The 27,027-nt window shown below is 48.0% G+C and overlaps 2 protein-coding genes across 7 annotated transcripts in view; one reads left to right on the forward strand and one right to left on the reverse strand.

Moving 5' to 3' along the window:
- Nucleotides 1-27,027, forward strand: part of MTCL2 (microtubule crosslinking factor 2) — a 351,820-nt gene that overhangs the window by 262,962 nt on the left and 61,831 nt on the right. The window lies entirely within an intron of this gene.
- The window catches only part of DLGAP4 (DLG associated protein 4), a 78,579-nt gene that overhangs the window by 18,522 nt on the left and 33,030 nt on the right, over nucleotides 1-27,027 (reverse strand). For 4 of the 6 annotated variants that reach the window (XM_081292497.1, XM_081292495.1, XM_081292500.1 and 1 more), the window contains 3 exons: nucleotides 4,264-4,625; nucleotides 1,716-1,804; nucleotides 778-1,190 (listed from right to left, as the gene is read on the reverse strand). In XM_081292497.1, the coding sequence (XP_081148623.1) occupies nucleotides 778-1,190; nucleotides 1,716-1,804; nucleotides 4,264-4,625 (864 nt within the window). Of the gene's footprint in view, nucleotides 1-777; nucleotides 1,191-1,715; nucleotides 1,805-2,042; nucleotides 2,123-4,263; nucleotides 4,626-27,027 lie in introns of all 6 variants that reach the window. The other 2 variants (XM_081292496.1, XM_081292499.1) reach the window with 1 other exon arrangement.

The following is a 27,027-nucleotide window of genomic DNA, read 5'->3' on the forward strand; positions in this document are numbered from 1 at the left end:
TCACTGGAATGTGAATCTATCCTATTGGACACTAGGAAGACCTGTCCTTCCTGAACTTTTGTGGAGGAGGAATGAATGGGAAGCAGAACTTTGGCTGAATGAGGTCAGTGCAGGGCAATTAGGCTGGAGCTTCCCAAGGGCCTGCCTTTTCTTGCTTTCCTGCTAGGCAAGTACTCTGCCGCTGAGCTATACTCCAGCTGGATCTAGTTCTTTCTTAAACTCATTTCTTAGTTTTTTTTAGGCATGGTATAGATAGAGATGGTAAGTGGAAAAGTAGAAAACTTCTGTTCCTCACATCCTATCAAGGCTATGTCAGATTTCTGGTGTTTGGCACACAACAAACAATAAGGAGTTGTTGATGGAACACTTATGGTACCAACTTTCTCTGTGTCCCGCACTCCATCAGGCGCTTCACACCAACCATCACATTCAATCCTCACAACATGCCTATGCAGTTCAAGAGGAGATTAGGAAACAGGCTCAGAGTAACTCGAGTAAGGTCATGTCATTAGTAGGGAAGAGCTGGGATGCAAATTCATGTGTGGCTGAGCCCACAGCCTACACGACTAGCAGCTGTTGCCTTAGTCTTAGTCCTAACTAGAAAGACATTTAGTTGGTAGGTAAAGATGGATGGCAGAAAGGAAAAAAATGAAAGTAAAACTGGCCCAAGAACAGAATCTAAGAGACTCTCCCCAGAGGCCTAGGCTGGCCAAAAGCTGGAGAACAGCCACGTGCCCCTGTTCCCTTGCCCCAGGGGATCATTCTTACAGTACACACCTTCTTCAGAGAGGTTGTTCTCTTTGGTCTCCTTGTCCATCTGGCAGCACCAGCCTTCCAGCCGCTCTGTCTCTGCCTGCAGTAGCTTCAAGAACCAGTAGCCATCTCGGCGGCAGGTCCCAGGCTGTGCTGGCTCTGATGGGGAGCTGGAGGAGGTCTCGAGCCAGGGGTCAGGTGGGGGCAGCGAGGACGCCTCAAGGGCAGGGTCGCTGTTGTCTCCATAGGAGAGGTTGCGCTTGATCTGGGCAATCTTGGGGGCCTGCCGGGGGCCAGCATCAATGCTGATGGAGTTGGGGTGTGGGGTACAGTCCGGGAGGCTCCTCTCAGATGACTTGCAGCTGGAGTCATTGGCGTCCTGGGTATCGGAGTCTGTGTCCCGTCGGGAGGACATACTGTGAGAGGGGGCGCTGCTTCTGTGGGTGGGGGGTGGATGGGGTAGGGAGAGGAAGGAGCGAGTCACCAAAAGGGCCAGAGACCAGAGGCCACTTGACCCGGACACACGGGAGACAGAGAAACGGATGCATCATCTGCTCACCATGCGCCTGAAGCGGGTCCCACAGCCCCCGTCTCATTCTCTGCTCAGCCCTTGCCCCGTCCCACCCATACCCACACGCACGCACACACACACGAGGACAAGGTCATAAGGTTGCCTGTTTACTGCAGTGGGGCCAGGAAGACCACCAACATCAGGTTAGCTGGGGCCATGTCCCAGCCCAGCCTTGGCCCCCGTGGGCTGACTGGTCTCACAGAGCAAGTGCTCATTTGTCCACCCACCCACCCCCTGCCCAGCCTCCCACGCCTGGGCCACGCCAGCACCCCAAACCCAGCTTGGTTACTAGAAATCCAGCAAGGAGAAGTGGGTTAGGGAGAGCAGGAGAGGTGAGAGCAGAGGGAGGGAGAGGAGGGGGAGAAGCGGCCACCACCTCTGTCCAACTTACCGCCAGTCGTCCTCTACCTGAACCCCGATGGACTGGAATTTGGTAGCGGGACTGGGCTCCTCTTTTGGCACTGGCTGAATGCAGTCAACCTTATTGAAGGACAACGACAGCAACGGCACGGAGACAAAGACAAAAATAAAAAACAAACACCACACTTGCTGCTGAAATTCACATTAGTGGGACGACGCAAACGGACGTGTGGACAGACAGACACGAGGCATGCGGACACTGCACGTAGGCCCGAGGCCGGACCAGGTTAAGCCGGGCACTGCTCATTCGCGCGGAGGCGGGAGGGGGGATGGGGTGGAGATGACTGGCTTTCCCTACTCTGAGGAGGGTGCCATCACATCGATCGCTTTGGGTCCGTTGTCGTCCGAGAGGTGGGAACCGTTCCTTCTAGTCCTCTCCTTTACACGCATCAGAGAGAAGAAAAAAAAAAGGACAACGAAAGAGAAAGAGAACACACACACACACACACAAAGCCACAGCCGTTATCTGGTGCAGTTGAAGCTGGGGGCTGTCTTGAGGCAAAGATCACTCCCCCAACCCTGAGGCTGAAGCCTGGAAGGGCAGGTTGGAGACCCTGGACCAAGGGCAAACTGTGGACAGTGGTACTGGGTTTGAGAACTGCCACCAAAGTAAGAATTAGTGAAGCCCGGAACAGTATGAAATGCCGTCCCTGGATCTCAATCACAGTTGGTCATAGTGAGGCCTCCTTCAGCATGAGTGGGCAGCAGAGCCGACGCTACACCAACACTTGTTTTGTAAAGGGGAGGAAACGTGGCAAGAGCAGTGCCCTGGGCCTGCCCATCTCTTCTGGGACAAAGGAGCATCCAGACCAGCCCTCTCATCATGGCTCGAGAATGAGGGGTCAGGGTAGCCTCAGAAACTGGAACTGTCCAGTCACTTCGTTTCATGAACAGAACAGGGACCAGGGAAGCTTTCTGGCATGGGGATGCAGCCATATCTCCCCCTGGCAAGAGCCAGCTGAGGGGGAGTAGCATCACTGTATCTTCACGGAGTTGCAGTGAGAACAAGGGACAGGGTGAAGCCAGGGAAAGAGACACCCAGAATGAGCCCAAGAACGATTTTGTCCTGTTTTATGTAAAAGGACAAGGATGTCCTAGTTCTCTTGGGCCTTCTGGGAAGATAGGAGGATCTGGTTTGGCTAAAAAGAGAGTGGGCTGCCTAAAGATGGGTGGCTGGGATTACAGGTTACTCCATGCTCCTGAGAATCCCACCTGGAGAGGCTGGACAAAGTCGTTTGTGAGTCCTTATGAAGAAGCCCACCTGGATGGAGCCAGCAGGAGCACAGAAAACAGGAGAGTCTCCTGGCCAACTTCCTTTCTGTCTATACACAGGGAAACCAAAGCCTGGAGATGCCTCTTGGCAGGTACAAGCTAGTCCAGTGAAAGGACCTGCCCCATAAGTTTTCTCTATTCCATTCAATGTCCTTGTGTTCCACGTTCTTTTCCATGCTAGTGTTTTCTCATTGCTTGGCCACATTCACTTGCACAGGGGTGGCTGGGGAAATGGAAATCCCTTCAGCCCTAAGCCCCAGAACACACCACTTTGATCCACCCTTGGAAGGGTTCTACCTCTCCCTGAGCTCTCTGCCCACTGTAGCAGCCTCTCTCTCCCTGCCTTGAGTGTGCCCTACTTTCTCCTTTAGTCTGAAGGCCCGAGGCAGAGAGAGTCCTCTCATTCTTGATTTAAAGCAACTCCTGAAAACTATTAGGCAGCCCAAGTTTGCCCCACTCAGCTAACAGAAGACACACTGCTAATATTGGGTGCATGCAGGAGGTTCCACAAGGCAGGGAAGGGGAAAACGGGTGCTCCTTCCTGCTGGTTGCCATGGATATGAGTGTGTAGTGGCATTTAGCTTCTGGCAGGGCCCTCTGGCTTGGGCCACATGGCCCTGAGGAACCATCTCACTGGTCCATTTCCCATGGATGGAGGCTTTGGGACCGGCATCATACTTTTCAATTTGACATGAGCCTGGTGCCTCAAGCCACCTACCTGTCCCCAAGGCCCGAGAGGGCTCTGGGCAAAGATCCCCTTGAGCAACCCCCACAGCTCAAGGGCCCTGGGTCCTGCGCCCGTGACCCTTCGGTGTTAATGTTCCACGCTGTTCCCACTGCCAAGCGGGGCTATGGCTTCCGTACCCGAGCTGACCTTAGATTAAAGAACTGTTAGGCCAGTCCTGCCTCCCATGGGTTGGCTGGCAGGGCAAAGGGTGGAGTGGACAGACAGACAGTGGACAGCAAACAGTGGACAGGAGATGGCTGGCTGAGTGTAACTACATTCACTGGGATAACCCACCAGAGGAACAGGAATATATGCCCACGGCGCAGGCTCTGCAGCACGGTGGGTGGACACGAGGAGAGCATGCCTGAGTGAAGTTTGGCTCAGCCCCTTGGAGGAGACCCCCAAAACTGACAGATAAACCACCTTTTCCCAAGAGACCTAGTGGGCCTCAGCCAGATGTAATTACACGCAGGCAGGTGCACAGAATGGACTGAAGACACAGTGCAAAAGGGGCTCCTACTTGTATTCCTATTGATGACAGTTTCCGTTTGGGGATGGCCTCAGAGTGAGACTCGGAGCTGGTCAGCGTCCCTTGTTCGTTCTTCAAAGCTGCATGTTTTGGAGGTGGCTCTGGGGCTTCAGGGGCTGGGATGATTCCGCCCCGCGTCACGCTTGGTGGTCGGGTATTGCTGTCTAGGCTGTCTGATGAGTTGCTTAGGCCCGACTGGCTTGTCACCTCACTCTTGTGGTCCTGGCTGTCCAGATAGGTGTCCTGGGCAGACTCAGTACTGCTTTGGACTGTGACGGAGATGAACGGCTTTGATGTGGTACGTGGAGGGACCGGTGGTGGGGTCTTCTTATATGCCACTAGGCATGATGAACCTGTAGGTTGGTGAGAGGAGAAAGTGAAGCCTCCGACCCTCTCAAGCCCCTTTCAAGACTGAGACCCTGCCTGACCTGGCCCTAACTCCGGCCTCAGACATTACCTCTATGAGGACTTGTGGAACAAGAATATGAGGTCCCCAACAACCAAGATAGACACTCACAGGCCCTGCCCACCACCATATGAGGCCAAGGCTAGGAGGGGATGCAACATTAACCAAGGACACTGTCCACCTCAGTCACACACAAAGGTATTATTCAGTTGGGGCATAGGATAGATGGCCAGGTGCACTTAAGTTCAAAGCCCCAAGGCTGGGACAGAGCCTGACCCATGCCCGGAAGAGGTGGTGGTAGCAGTGGAGCTCAAGACAGCTGAGGAATGGTTAACTTTGCTTTCCTCACAGTCGCTGAGACACCTACTCCTCCCCGGTCTTTTCCTTCTTCTTTTCACCCTATCTCTTCCTTCTGTGTGGATGTGCCTTCCCATCTTTTCAAAGATGAACTTATCTTTCAGGACTTGGCTAACCCCTTTCCATCTTGCCTTTATCACCCCACCTCCTCTTCCTCATGTGACTACCCACACAACAACCTACCACCCCCAAGACTCCATCATGCCTGGTCCAACTCCCTGTCTTCTGCTAAGATTCAGGGAATCAGAAGCTACCAAAAGTGGGCTCTGAGAAACTTCTGAATCACATTCCTAGCCCCGCCTGGGTAAGGCACTCAGCATGGCATAGGATACCACAGGCCAGGGTCTTGCTTCTCGGAGGCTGCTCTGTCGGAAACACAAGGTGCTCTTCCAGGAATGCTGCCCCTGCAAGGGCTGGGTCTGCCCACTATCCTTTCTCAGTACCTTAACTGCAGGTGCCCTCTGCCCTGTGGGGATCAAAACAAGCCCTGCCTCATCCTGGAAGTGGCAGCCAGATGAGCGCTGCCTTCAAAAGCTACCACTCACACAGATGGTGATGGCCCAACAGCAACTTATAAAACAAGGCCCCAGTGCCACAGGGGACACGGATAAGGGACAGCAAAATCCTTCTTCCTGCAAATTGCACATACTATGCAGTATCACTACACAAATCTATCAGAAGAGCTAAAAGGAAGTGATAACATTATATGTTATGTGGATGTGGACAGACTGCATGGCACAAACCACCCTGAAAACAGAATGCATTTTCTTATAAAATCAAACATGCAATTAGCATAAAACCCAGCAACTGCACCCTTGGGCATTTATCCCACAGGAATTATAGCAAGAATATTCAGGGCAGCTTTATTTGTAACAGCCAAAAGCTGGAAACAACCTAGATGTCTGTCAGTGGGTGAATGGTTAAATGTACTGTGGTACACCCATACCATGGAATACTCCTCAGCAATAAGAATGAATGAATGATTGTTATAAGCAACAATTTGGAAAAAAAATCACAAGGAAATTATGCTGAGTGAAAAAAAGCAATTTCAAAAAGTTCCATCCTATTTAATTCTATCTTGATAAAATTCTTTTTTTTTTAAGTTATAGAGATTGAATCCAGGGGTGTTTAACCACTGAGCAACATCCCCAGCCTATTTGGTATTTTTTTATTTAGAGACAGGGTCTCACTAAGCTGCTCAGGGCCTAAGTTGCTGAGGCTGGTTTTGAATTCACGATCCTCCTGCTTAAGCCTCCCGAGTTGTTGGGATTATAGGCCTGTGCCACCACGCCTTGCTATAAAATTCTTGCAATTACTTAATTTCAGAGATGGAGAAGAAATTAGTAATTGCCAATAGTGGGGTAGGAGAACTGAGGGGGAAAGCTGACAGGATGAGCAAGAGAAAAGTAGGTGTGGTTTAAAAACAAGAGGGACCCTATGGCCTGGTTTAGCATCTTGACTGGGAATCATTATATCTGCATGTGTTATGAAACTGCATAGAATTAAACAAACGTGCACACGTGAGTATGACAGAAACTGGGGAAATACAAATAGATTGGGTGGACTGTACCTATGACCATATTTTGGATGTGAGATGGTCCTACAGTTTTGCAAGATTTTACCATAGAAAAATACTGGATAAAGGTCAATACACAGAAACCCTGTCCGCCCCACCTTTTCTGGTACCATACTAGGGACTGAACCCACAGTCTCATACATTCTAGACAAGTGGTCTACCACTGAGCTACATTTATAGCCCTTTTATTACTTTTTAAAATTTTGAGACAGGACCTCACTAAGTTGTACAGGCTAGCTTCAAACTTGTGATCTTCCCACCTAAGTCTTCCAAGCTGCTTTACAGCTGTGCACCACTGCATGCAGCTAAAGGGATCCCTTCACATTATTTCTTACACTGCATGTGAATCTACAATTACCAAAATATGAAAAATTCAGTTAAGGGCTGGGGAAATAGCTCAGTTGGCTTGCCTCACATGCACAAGGCCCTGGGTTCAATCCCCAGCATGGGTGGAAAAATTCAGTTAAAAAAAATCCATCTGTCTTTCATCCAAGAGACATCTATGAAGCCAGGCTCTGTATTGGATTTCAAAAACTAAAAACCCTCATCAGCAGAGAAATGGGAATGAAATGAGAAATTCTAAAGTAACAGAAACCACAACAGAAAAGCCCAGGGAGCTGGAAGCTAGGTCCTGTGCCCAGCTTAATCTGGAGGTGATATGTTCTAGGAGCTCTGACCCAGAACACTTTCCATTCTGTTCAAAATTTCCTAGCCTTGCTTAGGCCTTGAGGAAATTCAGGGACCTCCCAGACAGACACACTTACAATCTCTGGTTACCAACCTATAAAGGGCAAGACAGCCTCATCTCTGGGTCAAGAAAAGAAAGTCCACAGTGGAGTAGAAGGCAAGGTTAGGTCATCAGATGATCCTCCACTTACAACCTTGCACAAAAGGAGGCAAACCTGCTCAGGGAACAAGAGTGTTTGTTCCTGGCTGACCCCAATACACAGGCTGATGGCCCAAACTTGGGTCATTTACTAAGTTATATCCAGCAGCTTTGGGGCTTTGTAACTTAAGATGCACAGAGATTCTATGAGGTGGGGTATCAATCATGCCCATTTTACAGATGGGGCACACAAAGCTCAGAAAGGCTAAATAACATGCCTTAGTCCATGTCAACCACATCTGCTTGACTTGCACAGCTACCTTCCCCAGGCCTTAGGCCCCTCCCAGCGGGCAGGGGCTGTAGGTGTTTGAGGCCTTCACTATGTTCCCACAGCTGGGCTCCGGGGCCAGCTGCAAGGCCATGCCTGAGCTAAGATCTCACTGCTGGGGTAGGAAGGGCTGAAAGGCAGAGACTTGGTTTCCAGGCCTGTCTCTTCTCAGGCAAGAAGAAGGCCCACCTGCTCTCTGGCCCTTTCAGTATCCTCATCTATTCAGTGGGTAGGGTGGGGGTGTGGTTCTAACTGGGTAAGAGCACACCATATTCACAGAGCCCATGGCAAACTCATCTTCTCATTCTTTTTTTTCCTTTGGAACTGGGGATTGAACCCAGGGGTGCTTAACAACTGAGTAACAACCCCAGCCCTTTTTTATATTTTATTTTATTTTTTGAGAGAGGGAGAATTTTAATATTTATTTTTTAGTTATCGGTGGACACAACATCTTTGTTTGTATGTGGCGCTGAGGATCGAACCCGGGTTGCACGCATGCCGAGAGCACTACCGCTTGAGCCATATCCTCAGCCCTTTTTTTATATTTTATTTTAAGATAGGGTCTTTCCAAGTTGCTCACGACCTTGCTAAGTTGCTGAGGTTGGCTTTAAACTCAGGGACTCTCCTGCCTCAGTCTCCCGAGTTGCTAGGATTACAGGTGTGCGCCACCATGCCTGTCTCCATACATTTTTTCATTCAAGGACAGGTGTAGAGCCTCCCATCGCAGACAGGATCCCTTCATTCCCTCCTACTTGAAGTTCTATCATTTGAATACTCCTTTGGTGGTTATGAACATGAAAAGCCTGATTCAAATCCCAGCTCTGTCATTTGCCAGTGTGTAGCCCTGTCTCCTTGTAGAAAGGGAGTAATGAATTGGGCTGTATCACAGAAGTCAGGCTCAGCTTGGCCTGATCCCACTGGTGTTGGGTACAGAGGGAACTGGGCCAGATTTCTACCACTCTCTAGCTACTGATTCTCTGATCAGCCCAGGGGAAGTTCCCCCCAAGAACTGGACATTTATAGCAGCAGTTGAAGCCAACCACTACAGAGCCCAACCAACAGCACGGGTTCACTGGGATTTCAGGAATGGATTTGTTTGGCCTAGAAAGTCCCAGGTTTGGGTGCTGGTAATGGGGGGAGAGGCTTTCCACACTAGATTAAAACATTGAAGCTGCCAGGCACGGTGACACACACCTCTAATCCCAGTGGCCTGGGAGGTGGAGGCAGGAGGATCTCGAGTTCAAAGCCAGCCTCGGCAAAAGCGAGGTGTTAATAAGCAATTCAGTGAGACCTTGTCTCTAAAAATAAAATACAAACTAGCGCTGGGGGTGTGGCTTAGGGGTCAAGTGTCTCTGAGTTCAATACCTAGTACCAAAAACAAAACCAAAATAAACAAACAAAAAACCCAGTGAAACCAGCCCCAATTTGCTCAAAATGAAAATGAATCTGCCCTGTAAGAGTGCAATAATTACTGTGCGGGAACTAAAGCCTGGCTGAGGCTATGTGATCCCAAAGTCCTGGTGTCCATCTCTGAGGTGGGGCTAATACAGGCTATATGGAGTCAGTATGTGTGATGGTCTCCAGGTGTGGTAGGGAAGAGGTACCCCTTCTCTTGGGAGACAACAGGGCTGCTCACAGTCAGCAGTCTGGACAGAAGGCAGAGCTCCAACTATTCTCTCAGAACTGACAAGGTCCAGGGTCCTGCTGAAGCACGCAAAGTAGGCAGTCATTGGAGGGAAAGTGAACTGGTGAGAGGCCAGGTCAGATGCAGTAAGGGCCAAATGTGATAAAAGTAAACTTATCTTGGATTCTCTGTCTCCTGGGGTTCAGGTCACAAACAGATAAATGGTGCAATTAAGAGGGTTTGGGGGGCTGAGGCCTCCCTGGGAGTGGGCATCTCTGCTCTGAGACCCACTCCCAGGGCAGGGGTGTGGAGCCTAACCTCATTTCCAGAGCCTGCATGCAGGAAACACAGGCCAACGCCTCACCCTTGGCCCTGCCAACATCTCAATCCATCTCTCCCCACTTCAGTTCCTTACATGTTTCTAGTGTTACTTTCTCTGAGAGTCCTTCCCTGACTACGCTCCTTTCTCCATCACCCAGGAACCTCTGTCAAAGTTGCCATCATTTATCTGCCCTTTTAAGAATCTGTTGCCAGGTACAGGCCAGGAGCAGTAGTGGGCATGCGTGTGTGTGTGTGGGGGGTGTGAAAGTAGGGGGAAACTGTCTTGGCAGAGGCCCAGGGTAATGACTCAAGCACAGAAGGCTGGCAATAAACATTTGTTGAATGAGAAAGTAAACCTCACTATCACTACAAAAAATCTTCAGGTGCCAAAAATCAAGATTATTTGGTGACAGGGAAGCCTCCTAACACTTTAGCATCTGAGATTGCAGACCCATTCCCCAATTCAGAGTCCCTTTGGCTTGGTCCCCACCCACCCATCTCTGCAGCTTCATCTTCTACTTGCCCACCCTTCAGCATGCCCCTTCAAACTTCAGAGAACAAAACACACCACAGGTTCATGCACCCAGGCCTTTGCACATGCACCTCTTCCTGCTAGAACACTTCTCCCTGCTCTTAGTACTTCTTGTCCTTCTGCCAGTTCTTTCTGGTCCAGACAGCCAGTCCCCCTCCTTTCTCTGTGCATCATGAAACACTTGGGCTGTGGTCATGCCCCTGACTTAGTATGTCCTTTGTGTGTTGAATGACCCAGTGCCTGGCCCAGAGGGCACATAGCCATCATCTGCCAATTAAATTTTATAGAGAGGAGCCAGGCGTGGTGGTACACACTTATCGTCCCAGCTACCTGGGAAGATGAGGCAGGAGATTCTCAAGTTCAAGGCCAGCCTCAGCAACTTTGCAAGACATTGTCTTAAAATAAAATAAATAAATAGGACTGGTAATGTAAATCAGTGGTAGAGTGCTTGCCTAGCATACATGAGGCCCTGGGTTTAATCTGAAGTACCACAAAAACAAGCTTTTAGAGGGAAGTAAGTGCCCAAAGACCCAAGATGTTGGAGCTGGGAGGCTCCCAATCCTCCAGGTTGTGACTGCTGCCCTCTCTACCTTAGAGAGATGCTCTACATGTCACAATTTACAAGATGGAATATGGGTCCAACTCTTTCCCATTCACTCTGGAAAACTTGTTTTCCTGGGACATCTGGGTGTCGGGTATGAATACTCCTGCAGCTTGACTGCTCCAGATGGTCCTTGCACTTATTTTCAAAGATGAAGCGCCTGCTAGGACACAGCATAGAGAACCACCCATCAGGTGGGCTGAATGCTTGCCCAGCCCCTAGTCTCAGCCATGCAGATCCCTCATGCCAAGCCTCAGAAAGGAACCAGTTGTGCTGTGCAGCCTCTGTTCAGTTTGTCTCTGGGCCTAGACATCTAGCCCAGCCTTCCTGTTCCCAGTGCACAAGTTCTTGCTTCTTCAAAGTAGAAGCTGTCTTTGTCTCATTGTTTCTGTCTTCTGTCCCAAGATTTTACCCACCAATTAATCAGGTAAGAACAAATTTTTTTCCTTATTTTATTTTCTATGTCAAGGTATACAAGGTGGCCAAACAGAGATCCAGACACAGGAGTAGCTGTGACTCCATTTCCTGAGGGATCTGGAGTCTGATCCTACAAGTGCACTGGAGACAAGGCTGGATTTGATCCTGAAGGCAGCTTGGCATGCTGGCTCTCAAGGGTGTGAGCCTGGCAGGGGGCTAGAGAAGAGGGGTCCTAGACTCCTCAAGAGGAGCACAGTCACAGTGTGAGAGCTGTGGCAGCAGGCCTTACAGAGAAGGTAGGGGACAACTCTAGGCCCACAGGAGTGGAGAGGGCTGGCATCAGACAGAGCCAGGTACCCTGACCTCCCTATGCTACCTCTGCCAGGCTTAAGAAAGCGCTTGTTGGAGGAAGGGTCAGGGCCTGTTCCCTCTCCCACCCAATAAGTCTGTCAACCATGCAACCAAACCAGGTGATTCACTTGTGATCTATGGCAAAAAAAGAATTCAAAGGCTCCCACCCACCTGGTTGCAAATTCCTCCCTCCTTTCCTGTTTCCTTTCCTACACAGCAGGGGAAACTAGGAAAGAATTCCAAGCGGGTAGGTCAGGATCAGGTACAAAAGACCCTCTTAGAGCCACTTCTTTGTTGACAGCCCCTCTATTGCAATCTGAGTGCCACCTCCCTCACTGTGCCTCAAGAGTTAGCAACACTAGCCTGGCACCTCTCTGGCCAACACCTTCTCAAGTTCATCTAGGATCCTCTACTGTTCCCCTAACTAGGCTCTCCCCAACTTTTTGTCCCATCCTTCCTTTCTCTGGTCTACAGCCAGCCTCCCCTAGATCTCCTTACACAATTCTGCTCCCTGGCCTTCCAACTCCAATATTGCCTTTCCTGTCCCTCCTACCCTGGCCACCTGAGGAATCCAACCATGTCACTACTTTGTTTGAAAACTTTTGATGGTGCCAGAGGACTTGGAACTACGCCTTTCCCATTTCTGGAATACCCCTTCAATGGGGGTATTCAGGGCCTCCCGAATCTGTACCTGCCTTAGGCCCTAATGTCTATAGCTCAATAGGTTACAAAGGTGTCACACTGGTGAAAATGGCCACAAAGCTCAGGGAGCCAGCCTTGTCCTGTGAGGCCTTGCACAAAAGCCAAGATGCAGCCCTGTTTATAATGATTCTGAAGGTAACAGCTGACCTTACTGGCTGGAACCAGGCCTGGGCAAGCACTTCTTGTACAGTTGATCCTCATTATTCATGAACTCTGTATGTGGGAATTTATCTACTCACTTAAATTTACTTGTAACTCCAAGATCCATACTTGAGGGGCTTTTGCAGTCACTCACACACATTCACAGCCGAGGTGGAATAATTTGACACTCCCCATTTTCATTTTAGCTTTCATTAAGTAAGTCAGTGTCCTTCTCATAGTCTGTTTAGTGCTACACTTCTACCATTTTTGTGGTTTTGTTTGTTTAAAATCTCCAAGTTACTGATGAAGTGCTGTCCAGTGTTCTAAGTACAGAAGGCTGCAATGTGTCTTATGGAAAAAAGTGAGCTAGATATGCTTCATTCAGGGCTGAGTCAGCACTGTTGGCCACAAGTTCAATGTTAATGAACCACCTATTATATTAAGTAAAGAGTCTTTAAGCAGAAACACATATAAAACAAGGTAAAGGTTTGCTGGGGAATGTGACTATAGGCTTGCAGCGACTCTATCTTGTCCATGGGAACAATGGTATTCGCTATGACTACAGAGCACTGACTTCAGCTGCATGCAAACTACCGAATCCTCAAAACCAGGACCTAAGAGGTAGGTTCTGTCACTATCCCATTTTACAGAGTGACGAAGAAATTCGCCCTTGCTCAACTCCCAGCAAGGCAGTGTTAGGCTGGGGCTTGAACTCAGGCTACCCAAAGGCTGAGCCCTACCCTCTGCCCGCTCCATGGTACCAACTCCAGGAGGATCGAGGGAGGCAGCAGCCTTGGCCACCCACAAAATGGGGTGTGATATCCAGTGTGTTCTGGGAAGGAGCCAAATAGATGAAAGATGTAAAGTGTTCTACAATCATGGGGTGACCCTGCCACTCCTGCTACCATGATTTCTGGATGAAGGGGAGTGATCACCTCCTGGGAGACAATCTGGGGCCTTGTGGTAAAGGAATCTCTGTGAGCAAAGGATCAGCAGCCTAAGGCATGGGAAAACAGATGCTGAGCAGGGCACAGCATGGCCAAGTGGAACTGAGGTAGTCTAGCTGGTGGAAGAGAGCTGGGGATCAAGGCAAGGAGAATAAGAGTGGACTCCCTCTTTTCAGTCGGGGGTCCTCGGCTTCCTGGGGCCATCTGTAAAATGGAAACAGAGGTAGCTTCTTCCTGTCCACAGCATCCCTCTTAAAAGTCCCTCCAGTTTGGGCTGTGGTCAGAATATATTTTTTTTAAAATGTATTTTTATGTGGTGCTGAGGATCGAACCCAGGGCCTTGCATGTCCTAGGCGAGCACTCTACCACTGAGCCACAACCCCAGCCCGGTCAGAATATATTTTATAGCACACAGGCCCTGACAACAGTGAGGATGTTATCACCTATTATCACAAAAGCTCCAGTGTACTTGGCAACTAGGCAGGGAAGTCCAAGGCCATCTCAAGCTGAACAAGTCCAGAATGAATCTGAATCTTCTCCTCCCCCACACTAGCCTTGCTCTCCCGGGAGAGGGGACCTCATGTACTCAGCTATACATTCCTACCCTTCCTCCATTAGCAGCTCAATCCCTTGCCAGGAAACCAATTTTATTACAGAGGCCTGTGGCCTCAGCCCTCTTACCCCCTCTTATTTGTGGTCTGACTAATTCACCCAGGGGCACTTTACCACTGAGCCACATTCCCAGTCCTTTTTATTATTTGAGACAGGGTCTCACTAAGTTGCTTAGGGCCTTAATAAGTTGCCGAGGCTGCCTCAAATTTGCAATCCTCCTGCCTTAGCCTCCTGAGTTGCTTGGATTATAGGTATGCGTCACTGAGCCTGGCTGAATCCTGAGTTTTAAAAAACACAAACTGGATTACTTCTTCCCCTTTTAAAGCTCATCCCCACTTCATGATGAATAAAATCCACTGTGCTGACCTCAGCCATTACAAAAACTGGTTTCTGCCTACCCTCTCCAGCCTCTGCCCTTGTTCAGTCACAGAAGCCTCTTTACTATTTCTAAAATGCTCCAGGTAGCGGGCTGGGGTTGTGGCTCAGTAGTAGAGCTCTTGCCTAGCATGTTTGAGGCCCTGGATTTGATCCTCAGCACCACATAAAAATAAAGGTACTGTGTCCATCTACAACTAAAGATATATATATAAAATGCTCCAGTTAGTTCCCACCCCAGGGCCTTTAGCCTGCTGCTTCCTGTCTTCTCATCTGTGCAAGTCTGCTTCTTAACCTGACCTCAGTTCAAGGGTCATATCTTCAATGAGGCCTCCCTGACCGCCCTGCCTCCTTGTTTGAGGATACTGTTTGTTTCATTCAGGCACTGATCACTTACCAGTTCTCTTGTCTTTTGTCTCCCCCCTACCATTTAGGGAACTAGAGTATCTAACATAGGTCCCTGAGGTCAAGTACCTTGGGTATCTTATATTATTACCATGTTTTCCCAGCACCAAGGCCAATACATGGTGGGGCTCAGTAAATTGAAAGAATGAATAAATCTCTAGGCTTGGGGAAGCAGAATGACTTACTCTTGGCTCTGAGTTGGAATCAGTAAGGCCTAGGCCAGGGCTCTGAACCTCCTTCAGGTCAGACCCCAGCACACACATCCACCCCCACAATAGCACAATTTGATAGGAGGCAGAGCTTTGAATAGTTCTACTTTAAGTCGGGCAACAAGGCTATGGGAACGAGAGCTCAACAAACCCTAAGCAACGGGGAGTCGGAAATTATTTGAAAAATTACCATTCTTGAAAGAAAGTAAGCGGGCTTTCAGCAACACTTTGCAAGCAAGAGGCATCATGTGCACAGATTGTAAAGAACCATCAGTGAGCCAGTCCTGGGCTGGGTATGACTTTATCCAGACAGCTCCAGGAGGGGAGGTAATGATCACTGATATTTTATAGGTGAGAGAACAGGCATTTCACTTTTAGCTGTGCTTTGTGAGGCCAGGCTGCCAGGTCCTTAAAGGCAACAATGGCCATAATGGGTCATGTACCTGGGGCAGGGCCAGCAACCCTTTTGGGCCTTGGTGTCCTCAGCTATAAGCTAAGTGGGTTGACCTTGAATGGGGCTCACAAATTCAAATGTCTACAGGTCATCAAACCCCTTTGGCCCATATCTGCCATGTAGAGACTGGGCACAGCACTGTAAGAGATGCCAAATGTGCAAAAGCTAGAAATCTGGATTTTAAAAAAATACATAAAACCTCTGAACTCTCTAATGAAGTCAGTTCACAGTTTCAAGAAATACTGTGCAGATATGTCTTTCCAGCAAACAGACGGTGGCACACAGCCTGTGACCACTAGAGCAGCTGCCTTGAGACCTCTCATCTCCTTTGGAGTTTCAGCCCCTTTCTCCTGCTCCCAAGGAAGCCCAGCCATAAGAGCCTCCCCTTTCAAAGAAAGGGTAGGATCCTCAGGGAATCTTATAATGGGGGCAGCCAGAAGCACTTCTGGTAATGGCTTAGTTCCCACTAGGCGAAGCAGGGAAAGCCCTCTGGCAGGCCAACTCTGGTTTCAGGCTCTTGACATCAGGGTACCACAGTGACAGGACAGCTCCCTCCAGAGTGCAGATGGCTATCCCCATTCATGGCCTGGAACAACTGCCTGAGAGGGACTTGCTTGGTTCCCAGGGCAGTGCCCCTACTCCACCACCCCCTGCCAGCTGCTCCTTGAGAGAGATATTCACATCCCAGTTGGGGTCAAGGGTGTGAGGGGCTTTCCTGAAATTCTCATGCGGGAGGAAGTGGGGGAGAGGGTTAAAAAGTGTCCTCTAGACAGACTCACAGTTCAGGGCCACTGCTCAGGGGATCGGGGGTTGCTGGCTGAGAGACTCCAGAAGCTCCAGGGCGTCTCTTGTTGCCTGGGACTGGATGTGAACTGGCCTGGCACAAAATTCTTCAGCTACATCAATCTCTAACTATTCAGCATGTCTAGTGTTCCCACTACACACAGGAAAAAAACCTTGAGGCTTAGAAAAGTGAATCACCCAGGGTCGCACAGCCCATACTCGGAATCACCAGGCTCGGAGCCCAGGCTTTTGGAACACAGCCAGTACTTCTATCAACTGCTTAGCCACACTTCCAGGCAGGGGGTTAGGTGCTAGTTGCCAGGGCCTGAGATCTTGGTCAGGCCAGGTCCCCCATAAGGGCACAAATGGGCCCTTATTCCTTGGGTCCTTAAGCAGGGTTTCACTATTTCCTTGGTGGTTGGATGGTGAAAGCCTTTGGCTTTGCTGGCCATGGGGAGAGGGGCCTGAGGCCCCCAGGACATGGCTAAAAAAGCAACGTCCTGCCTGTGATACTGCTGCCTACTGCCCTATTTGGCCAGGAACACCAGGAGCCCTGACATGGGCTTCCCAGCCAACGAAGATTTCTTCAGTTTGGTGGAGTCTCACCATAGCCTGCAAAGTAAGGCCTACAGAGGTGGAGTCACGTGTCCCAGGCCACACAGTTGGTAGGGGGCTAGACTGGAAAGAGGACAAGAAACCTCTGAATTCCAGGGCTGGGTGTGGAGGACTCAGAACTAATAGAGTAATTACAGTGATTTCCAAATCAGGTTCTAGGGATTCCCAAAGGAGCCTCAGGAAGGCTCTGCAGACTCCCATCTACTCCAGGTCCCGTGAAGTAGCTTCATTTTCCTTTTTTCCATCATAAAAAAAAAAAAAAAATCCTCATATGGTGATTTTTTTAGTTTTTTTTTTTTGTAGTTGTAGATGGATAGCATGCCTTTAATTAATTAATTAATTAAGATGTTTGTTTTTTTAGTTGTAGTTGGACACAATAGCTTTATTTTATTTTTATGTGGTGCTGAGTATCGAACCCAGCACCCAGCATGTGCTAGGCAAGAGCTCTACCACTGAGCCACAACCCCAGCCGCTTTATTTAATTATTTTTTATGTGGTGCTAAGAATCAAACCTAGTGCCTTACTTGAGCTAGGCAAGCACTCTGCAATTGAGCTACAACCCCAGCCCCTCATATGGTATTCTGAGGCCCACTAGACTAATTCAACCTCTCATAGTACACATGGGGAAATTCGGGAGAGGCAAATGCACTCACTTAGGATCAGGTGGAAGTGTTGGGACTCTGGCCTGGGCTCTGAGTGTGAGGTGTTCCTTGTTCCCTCCAAACTGAGAACACCAGCTCAGGCACTGGGGGAGGGGCAGCCACTTGTGGCTGAGCCCTGCCTCCTGACTGGGGACCCCCAAATAGCAAGTTGTTTTCCAAAAACCATTTCTACCACTACTTCTACCATATCCAGTAAGCAACTCAAGGGACAACACTCACCCCTCACCCATCCAGTGCTGGAACCTGCCAGATATCAGCTTAGTTATCCTCAGAGACCTATTTGCAGTGTCTGGTCTACCCTCTGGGATACCTTCTTATCACTACCCCTGGTGATGCCAGCTCCTAAGCTTTGTCTTGTACAGCAAAGCTATAACTACGTGTGGGGCCACTGGTGAGTAGAAGATGTCCACAGTTATGAGCTGCCTCGGCTCCAGCCCAGTGCAAAAGCTGGACATGTACAGCACATCTGGCCTGCTGAGGGAGTGACGGGAAGAGATTGCAAGATTTGGCTTTTGCTGTTGTTGTTATTATTTTGGGACTGGGGATTGAACCCAAGGGTATTCAACCACTGAGCCACATCCCCAGCCCCCTCCCCCCTTTTTTTATGAGGCAGGGTCTCACTACATTACAGGCCTTCACTAAGTTCCTGAGGCTGGCCTCAAATTTGTTATCAGCCTCTTGAGTGGTGGGATTACAGGCATGTGCCACTGTGCCTGGCAAGATTTGGCTGTTTAAATACTATTGGGCTTTTCAAATATTGGTTTTAAAAGGTCAGCCTTGTTGCTACCTTTCCAAAGCCCTGAGGTCCCTGGAGACCAGGCTGGTAAGTGCTACTTGGAAAGAGCCTCAAAAAAATACCCACACTTCTGGAGAGCTGACGTCAAACCCTGGTGATGGGGTCACAAAAGTTGGGCTTTTCAAAAGCTGCCGGAGACCTTGTGTCCAGTGTGCAAAGCTAGACACCGCCAGACCGTATGCACCTCGATTGCTAGCCTCTTTCATCATTCTGAATGACCAAGTGCATCCCAGAATAGAGAGAAGGTGTTAACAGGCTCATTCACTGTGCTTGGAGTGACAGGTGGTATATCAGGTGACAGAAGCAAGAGCCAAGAACCCTGGGTAGCCAGAGAGATGGACTGGAAAGAACAGCACAGGACTGAATGGGGAAAACCATGAGTTCAGTTCGGGTCAGCACAAGCAATGCTGCTCGCTCTATGTCATTCAGGCCCAGACCCAGAGACACAGGAGGGAAGAGGCCACCCCCTCAGATCTTACATTAACATCCTGGGTTTGGGGCTGGGGTTGTAGCTTAGTGGTATAGTTCCTGCCTAGCACATGGAGGCACTGCGTTCGATGCTCAGCACCACATAAAAATAAAGAAATAAAATAAAGGTATTGTGTCCATCTACAATTTTTAAAAGTTGTGATATATAGATATATAAAAAAGATCCCAGGTTTAGGAGTAAAGCCACTAAAAAAAGAAAAGCAGTATGTGGAAAAGTGCCTTAGTGACTTTGCTATCACAGACACATCTGAGGCTACCCTGACAGAGGAAGGCACAGGACCAGAAAGGGTCTGTCCCCACTGAATTATGGACAATACTGTAGTGCTGCTGGCAATTCTAGGACAAGGGATGTGGTCAAACTGGAGCCTGAAGAGAAGAGGGTAACTTGCACAGGGAGGAGTCTCCGATCCATTCCACCATTCCACTATAGCAAAAGCTTATTTGCAGAGGGGACATCATGCACTGTACCCTGGGCTGGCATCAGGGACTAGGATATGTAGTTCTTGTCCTGAAGAAACTCATAGTAAAGTGCAGAGATGACAATGACATTTCTCCTCCTGACTGGGCACCATAGCAGCCATATGAAGCAGCCTGAGAAAGCCTGGAACTGATTCAACAAGTGACATCTGTGACATACTTATCACAAAGGGGGCATGTGACAAGTCATGCCTGGTATAAATGGGAGGGGTTGCTTGCAGAGACTGGGCTGGATAGCCTGGAGGAGGGCCGGTTGGGAAAGGCATGATTACTGTCCTCAAATACCTAGAAGAGCATCGCATGCGGCCCCGGTGGAAGGGGCTGTTAAGGGGAAGCAGACGACTGCTCCTATACAGAGGGGACTTTGAAGAGGTGGAGCTGGCCAAAGATGGAAGAGGGGCCTAGAAGATGGCCAGCAAGGCAGGACACAAACATAGTGGATGCTGGAAGGGGACTCAAGCCCCCACAGGTATGACCCTCAGGATTCTTCCCAGGCCTGAAATGCTTTCTTTGCCCTCTTATTTCATATCCAGTTCTGGATGTGATATTGGACATCATCTTTGTGTATGTGACATTCATAGTTCAAACTTTTTTTTTTTTTTTTTTTTTTTTGCCTCCAGAGAACTGCTGCCAACAAGCAGACAAGGAGAATGTTTATGCAGCCTAGTCACAAGGGAAATGACATGAGGACATTAGGACCTCAGACGGCAAAATCAAGGCTTCAACACCTTTGGGGAATCCACAGCACAAGAGCCCCTATTTAAGTTCAACCCCAGAATGAGATCAGCTGACACTTGTTCACTCCTCCCTGCCCCCAGGAAATACTTGGTTATGTGTTACTGACTGAAGATTTGGAGTCCCTGTTTCCCATGTTCACTCAGCATCTGACTTGGGCTTCCTGGGCCTCAATTCCTCCATCTATAAAATGAAAGTGATACTGGCTTACCACGAGAACTATCTAAAGCTCCTGTGAGAGTTCCTGAACAGTCAGGTGGGAAAGGGCCTGGTGGGTGAGGAACCGACACTAGGATAGCTTCAGGGGCCCCATAGCTGCTGGGGATTTGGAAGGTCAGAAACCAGGAATTCTTGGCCTGGGCAGAGGTGAGGGGTCATAGTCTCTCCAATGGGCTGTGCTGAGGAAGGTTCAGTGTCCTGCCTGAGTACACAGCTATCCACCCCACCCCACCACACCATGCTTGTAACACTTTGGTGTAGGGACCACAGGCCTCCTGGCCTTGCCAACCATCTCTCCAGCTTCTTGTCAACACCCTCTTCATGCCAACACACTATATTCTCAGCTTCCAGGTATTGGCACAGGCTGTGAACAGCCTTCTTCCTCACTAATTCTGCTTCTTTCTCTAGGTCTGTGCCAGCATCACTCCTCCAAAAAGCCTTCCTACAGTCTCCCCAGGACCCTCTGTGGCTCCTCACTGGGCTAGCACCCGTGTTTAGGTGACCCACAGCTCCCTGTCCATCACTGTGTGTTTATACCTGTTTATGTTCCTGCATCTGCCTTTAGACCCTGAGCTTCCAGAAGGCAGGGACCATGTGGTTCACATCTCTAACTCCATCCCTGGACCAGAAGAGGCACCATGTAAATGCTTGCTGACACTTGTGAGGTAGGACTCCATCTCTAACTTGGCTTTGGAAGACTCTGAGGACTCAGCAAGTAGAGCCTGTGAGAGGGGGCTTGGTGTGCAGAAGACAGAGGAGAATGATCGAGCCGTGACTGTGCTACTCCATCATGCCCCCATATCCCTCATTGCTCAATTCTCCTCCCAAACACTTCTGAAAGCACAACACGATGCATTAAGGAACATTTCTTTGAAAGATCATTAATCACCCCTCCTGTCCATAATACCCTGCCCCAACATGGCACAGTGTTAGCCACACCCTAAGAACTATCTAAATATTATTGACTAACAAGCCTAGTTACCAGGTATTTGCCATCTGTTCAAGAACTGACTATTGCAGAAGTCCAGTCACTATCTGAAGTCCTTATACTGCATCTTATATTTGATCCCCACAAAAAGATAGTTTCACCATCTACCCTTGTGTTGCTAAGGAAACAGCCTCAGAGAGGTTGAGGGCTCTGCTCAGCATCACACAGCAAAGTCATACTCCATCTGTTAAGTGAATGCAAACCTTACAGGTTTCAACCTCCAGGACCCAATCTTCATGGTATTCAGTTTCACAAGCAGCAAAAATACCAGCTCATGTCAGACTGACACACACAATCCTACAGAGCTTAGAAGTCTTAAAATGTTAAGTTTGCCCTTCCTATAAGCAGGTGGGATGTGGCAACATTACACTTTCACAAAGACCCTAAGCTCAAGCCAGCATCTCGAGGGGCACTTGAAGAAAGTGGATTTTACCTTAACAACTTCTATCCCTCTAAAGAGGTCGTCTGCCCTGATATTTTTACCAACACACTTTCCCAAGCTTCAGGCTGTCTTGTCAGACCCTTTTCTACTCTCACAAAGAGACCTGTGACATCACTTGCCCCTTAAACAGTCTGTTCCCCTCTCAGGATTGCCACCCATTGGTAAAAGTGAGGAGCTGCATTAGGTTAGGGGTGGCACCAGGGAATGGCATTCAGGTTCCACCTGGCACATTACTTCTGGTTTCCTGCCTGTGTTGAGAAGACTCCTGAAAGTGTGACCAGGCTACGTGGGAGTGCTGTGAGTAACTGGTGCTGCTATCATAGGTCCAATATTAAGAGTAATTGTCAAGTGCAATGTACTTGCTATCACTAGGCAAGATAACCGCCACATAAACACTTTAAGAAGCTGTTCTGAACAATCAGTGAGGTGAATAGAGAGCCTACTAATTTCGAACAAATTTTTACCACATGCACGCCAGACAGAGCACTAATTTCTAGAATGTAAAAAAAAAAACTAAAAAATCTTAACACCAAAAAAAACAAATAACCCAATCAATAAATGGGCCAAAGAACTGAACAGACACTTCTCAGAAGAAGATATACAATCAATCAACAAATATATGAAAAAACATTCAACATCTCTAGCAATTACAGAAATACAAATCAACACTATTCCAAGATTTCATCTCACTCCAGTCAGAATGACAGCTATGAAGAATAGAAACAACAGTAAGTATTGGCGAGGATGTGGGGGAAAAAGGTATACTCATACATTGCTGCGGGGACTGCAAATTGGTGCAGACAATATGGAAAGCAGTATGGAGAATCCTTGGGAAACCGGGAATGGAACCACCATTTGACTTAGCTATCCCACTTCTCGGTCTATACCCAAAAGACTTAAAAACAGCATAATACAGGGACACAGCCACATCAATGTTTATTATCGCACAATTCACAATAGCTAAATTGTGGAACCAACCCAGATGCCCTTCAGTAGATGAATGGATAAAGAAAATGTGGTATATTACACAATGGAATATTACTCAGCATTAAAAGAGAATAAAATCATGGCACATTTGCAGGTAAAATGGATGGAGCTGGAGAATAAAATGCTAAGTGAAATTAGCCAATCCCAAAACACCAAATGCCAAATGATTTCTCTGATTTAAGGATGCTGATTCATAATATGCTGTGTGGGCGGGGAGAATGGGAGGATTAAATGAACTCTAGATAGGACAAAGGGGAAAGGGGGAGGGAGTGAAATGGAGGGGGTATAAGGGTAAGAAAGACAGTAGAATGTGATGGTCACCATTACCCTAAGTTCATGTATGAAGACACAAGGATGTGACTCTACTTTGTGTACAACCAGAAATATGAAAAATTGTGCTCTATGTGTGTGATATGAATTGTAATGCATTCTGTTGTCAGAATTTTGCAATTTTTAAAAAATTTTAAGAAGATGCTGTTCCTTTGATGCAGAATCATCATCCCTACCAAAACCTTTACTTCTGCCCCCATCTGCCTTGCAAGTTCAACAATGCAGGAGCTTCTCAGGCAATGTTTTAAATACAATAATGATGGGAAAGCAACCACTAAAAAGTCCACTGTTCTTTGAAAGATTGACCAACAAGGAATACTAAACCTACTGAGTAAGAGTAGCTGGGTTTCAACCCAGTGTTGGCAGTTAAGTGCTACATGATCTTGGACAAGTCACCTTACTTCTCAGTCTCTATGTCTCCTAGTTTCATTGCATTTTACCACACAGGACACTAAATGAGGATTCTCAAGGCTGCAAAGGGAAGTTTATTACTGTCTCACTGATTCTGGGCAGTGCTGTCCCATTTCCCAGCAGAGGAAGCTGAGGCTAAAAGTAGAGGGACTTGCTCTAAATCCTACAGCAAATAAGTGGCAATTGGAGGTATTATGCCTGGTCCTACGATTAGATCCATGGTCTTCCCTAACCCATCTCCTGCCTCCATGGTGAAATTAGCCAATCCCAAAAAATTGGTGGCGGGGGTGGAAGGGTGGGGTTGGGGTGGTGGGTGTTTGCGGACAGGTTCCTCACAGCACCAAGGGCTTTGGGAGCAAGGCTGCCTCTGGAGGAAGCCCTCCCAAGAGATCATCAGTCCTTTAGCAGTTCTGTTGGAACACAGCCACACACAAGCTCAGCTTTGCAGTGTGCATTAACTTGGAGAATCATCTTCTTAAGAGTTAATTACTCAGAGATACCCCCAACAGCTTTTCAAATACATATCCTTAAAAAGGGCTAGTGAGGGGCTGGGGTTGTGGCTCAGCGGTAGAGCACTTGCCTTGCACATGGGAGACCCTGGGTTCAATCCTCAGCACCACATACAAAAATAAATAAATAAATAAATGGGAAAAAAAAAGGGCTAGTGAATGAGGCACCTGGAGTAATCAAATTTACAGAGACAGAAAGCAGAATGGTGCTTGCCAGGGTGTGCTGTGGGGAATGGAGAAAGTGTTTAATGTGTACAGTTTCACTTTGGGGTGGTGACAGCTGTACCACAAGAGAAAATACTTAATGCCACTGAACTGTACACTTAAAAATGGTTGAAATGGTAAATCTTGTTATGTATATTTTGCCATACTATTTAAAAATCAGACTAATGAGCAGTTCACTAATGAGTAGCCACCCTGCATTGGCTGTAGGCAGACAGATACCTCCTGACTACCACACCCTTGTGCGGGGCAACAGTCATATCAAGAAGCGTGGGAAACTCATTTTACGATGAGCCCCAACAGTTATCAAATTGCTTTGGTTTGGACTGGGGATGTGGCTCAAGCAGTAGCGCGCTCACCTGGCATGCGTGCAGCCCGGGTTCGATCCTCAGCACCACATACAAACAAATTGCTTTGGTTTTTCTCACTGCAAATTCCTATGTCACAAAATAAAATATTTAAAACCACTTTAAGCATTTTTTTTTCAGTATCGAGGATTAAACCCAGAGGCACTCTACTACTAAGCTCTATTTATTTATTTATTTATTTTTGAGACATGGTCCCACTAAGTTGCTTAGGTTCTTACTAAGTTGCTGAGGCTGGCTTTGAACTTGCCATCCTCCTGCCTCAACCTCCTGAGTTGTTGGGATTACAGGTGTGTGCCACCATACCTGGCAGAAATTTTTTTATTTCTAATTTGAGTTAAATGTACTTGTGAGCAGGGGCTGATTTATAATCTGCCTACATTCTCTTTCATGAAATTTAGGAAATAAAAATAAAAATAATTCAAATAAAAAATAGAGATTGGAGCCAGGCATGGTGGCACAAGCCTGTAAACCTAGTGGCTCAGGAGGCTGAGGCAAGAGGATTGCAAGTTCAAGGCCAGCCACAGCTACTTAGCAAGACCCTGTCTCAAAATAAAAAATAGAAAAAAGGACTGGGGATGTTGCTCTGTGTAAAGCACACCTGGTTCAATTCCCAGTTACCTCCCTTAAAAAAAAAAGATTGGAGGTGGAGGTGTTTAAGGGTAGTAATATATGTTAGTATCCTGGAACCTTGGAAAGGAGCAGGATAAGAGACTGTGTAAAAATAAAAACCAAAAATCTTTAAAAACAAAAAGTAAAAAAATGTACCATAAATTTATGATTTTATATAATACAGGGGAAAAAGTTTATTTTAATCCCATTGCCCTAACACAGTGACTCTTTTTTTAATTTTATTTATTTTTTAGGTGTAGATGGACATAACACAATGCCTTTATTTTCATGTGGTGCTGAGGATCGAACCTGGTCCCGCCCGTGCTAGGCGAGCGCTCTACCGCTGAGCCACAATCCCAGCCCACACAGTGACTCTTAAACTGACTTTTAAACTAAAGCCAAGATTGCCATTTTTGTATGGCAATCTTGCTAAAATTAAATAGAAACTTCTGCTATGACCTTCTTAAACAGCGATTAAGGGAGAACAGAACAGTGAATCAGGACTTCAAATCTTGACTAAGCTGGGTATCTCTGGGCAAGTCACTTTACTTCTGTTCCATTACCTATGAATTAATAACTGCGACCTGCCTTCTTCAGCAACAAGAGAAACCATAGTACTCCGTGCCCTGGGGCACCCCCAGAGTGGGCAAAGCTGTTCTCCTCAGACCTAACTGGGCTTACCAACCCATCCAGATGCAACAGCACCTCTTGGGTTCTAGCAATACACCAGCTACTCCCACCTCAGGGTCCACACCTACTGTTTCCAGTGCTCTCTGAACTGCCTCCTTCTACTCTCTAGTCACTTTTCCCAGATGCCCTCCCAATCTCTTTGACTAGGTCCTTCTCTGCTTTTATTTGTTTCCTTCAGGGGTCTTACTGCCATTAGGTGGTATTTTGTTTTTTGTTAACTCCATGGACAGGGACTCCAAGCTGGATGGAAATCAATCTTATTCTCTACTCTCCCTGGCTCCCGGAATAGCACCTGGTATTCTAGGTATACAAATGGCTGATTGTTTGAAAGAGAAGTGGAGCTGGGGTGGGGCAGGAGAGAAGATGCTTCTAAGGAACCTGGATTCTCTCTCCTTGACTGTTCCCAAGCACTGTCATGCAAACTCCTTTTGACGAAGTGCTGGGACAGCAGGAGTGATGGTAGCCCTGCCTCTACTGGGTGCTGTCAGGCGAGCTCTGCTCCCCCAGCCACCCTGCATTGGCAGCAGGAAGACAGACACCTCCTGACTACCATGCCCTTGTGCAGGGCAACAGCCACATCAAGAAGTGTGGGAAGCTTGGAAAGACAAGAAAGTTCCAGGAGAGTCTGGAACTATTCACAGCACACTCAATCACAAGCTTCTGTCCTCTCCCAGCAGGAAACTGCCCACACGAGTGATGACCCTCCAGAGACAAACCCCAGCTCTCGGTGCCCAGCAGACTCTGGCCTTGGACGATCCTCTCCAGCTGATCTTGCTTATCTTGACTCCTGGACAGCCTGCCCCTTGCCTCCCCTTAAAATTTCTGTCTATTTGAGCCTGCTCAGCTTGGATATCCTGAAGGTCATGTCGTCCCTAAAGTCTGCCTTGACTCCCTCCATATTCCCATCACAGTCCTATCCTCTAAACAGCCCATCTAGTCCACCTACATCTTTCCAGACACGGGATGCAGGCAGGCTTTAGCTACTTTTAAGTCTTCTCTCCCCACGGATGTCAGTAATAGCAGCAGCTGACCCTTAATGCCTCCTCCCTACCATGTACACCTTTCTTCCTGCTAAGACTATAGTCAGGATATCACCACTTCTGTTTGCAAGTGAGGAAACTGAGAGGTTAGCACCTAGTCCAGTCTCACAGCTCTAGTGGCAGCCTGGGGTCTGAACCCCAGCATTCTGACCCTGAACTATGCTCTAACTACAGGTCTGTATGACTTCTGGGGTGTGGG

The sequence above is a fragment of the Spermophilus citellus genome, assembly GCF_964194105.1.
Source record: "Spermophilus citellus genome assembly, chromosome: 4".
Lineage (NCBI taxonomy): Eukaryota > Metazoa > Chordata > Mammalia > Rodentia > Sciuridae > Spermophilus > Spermophilus citellus.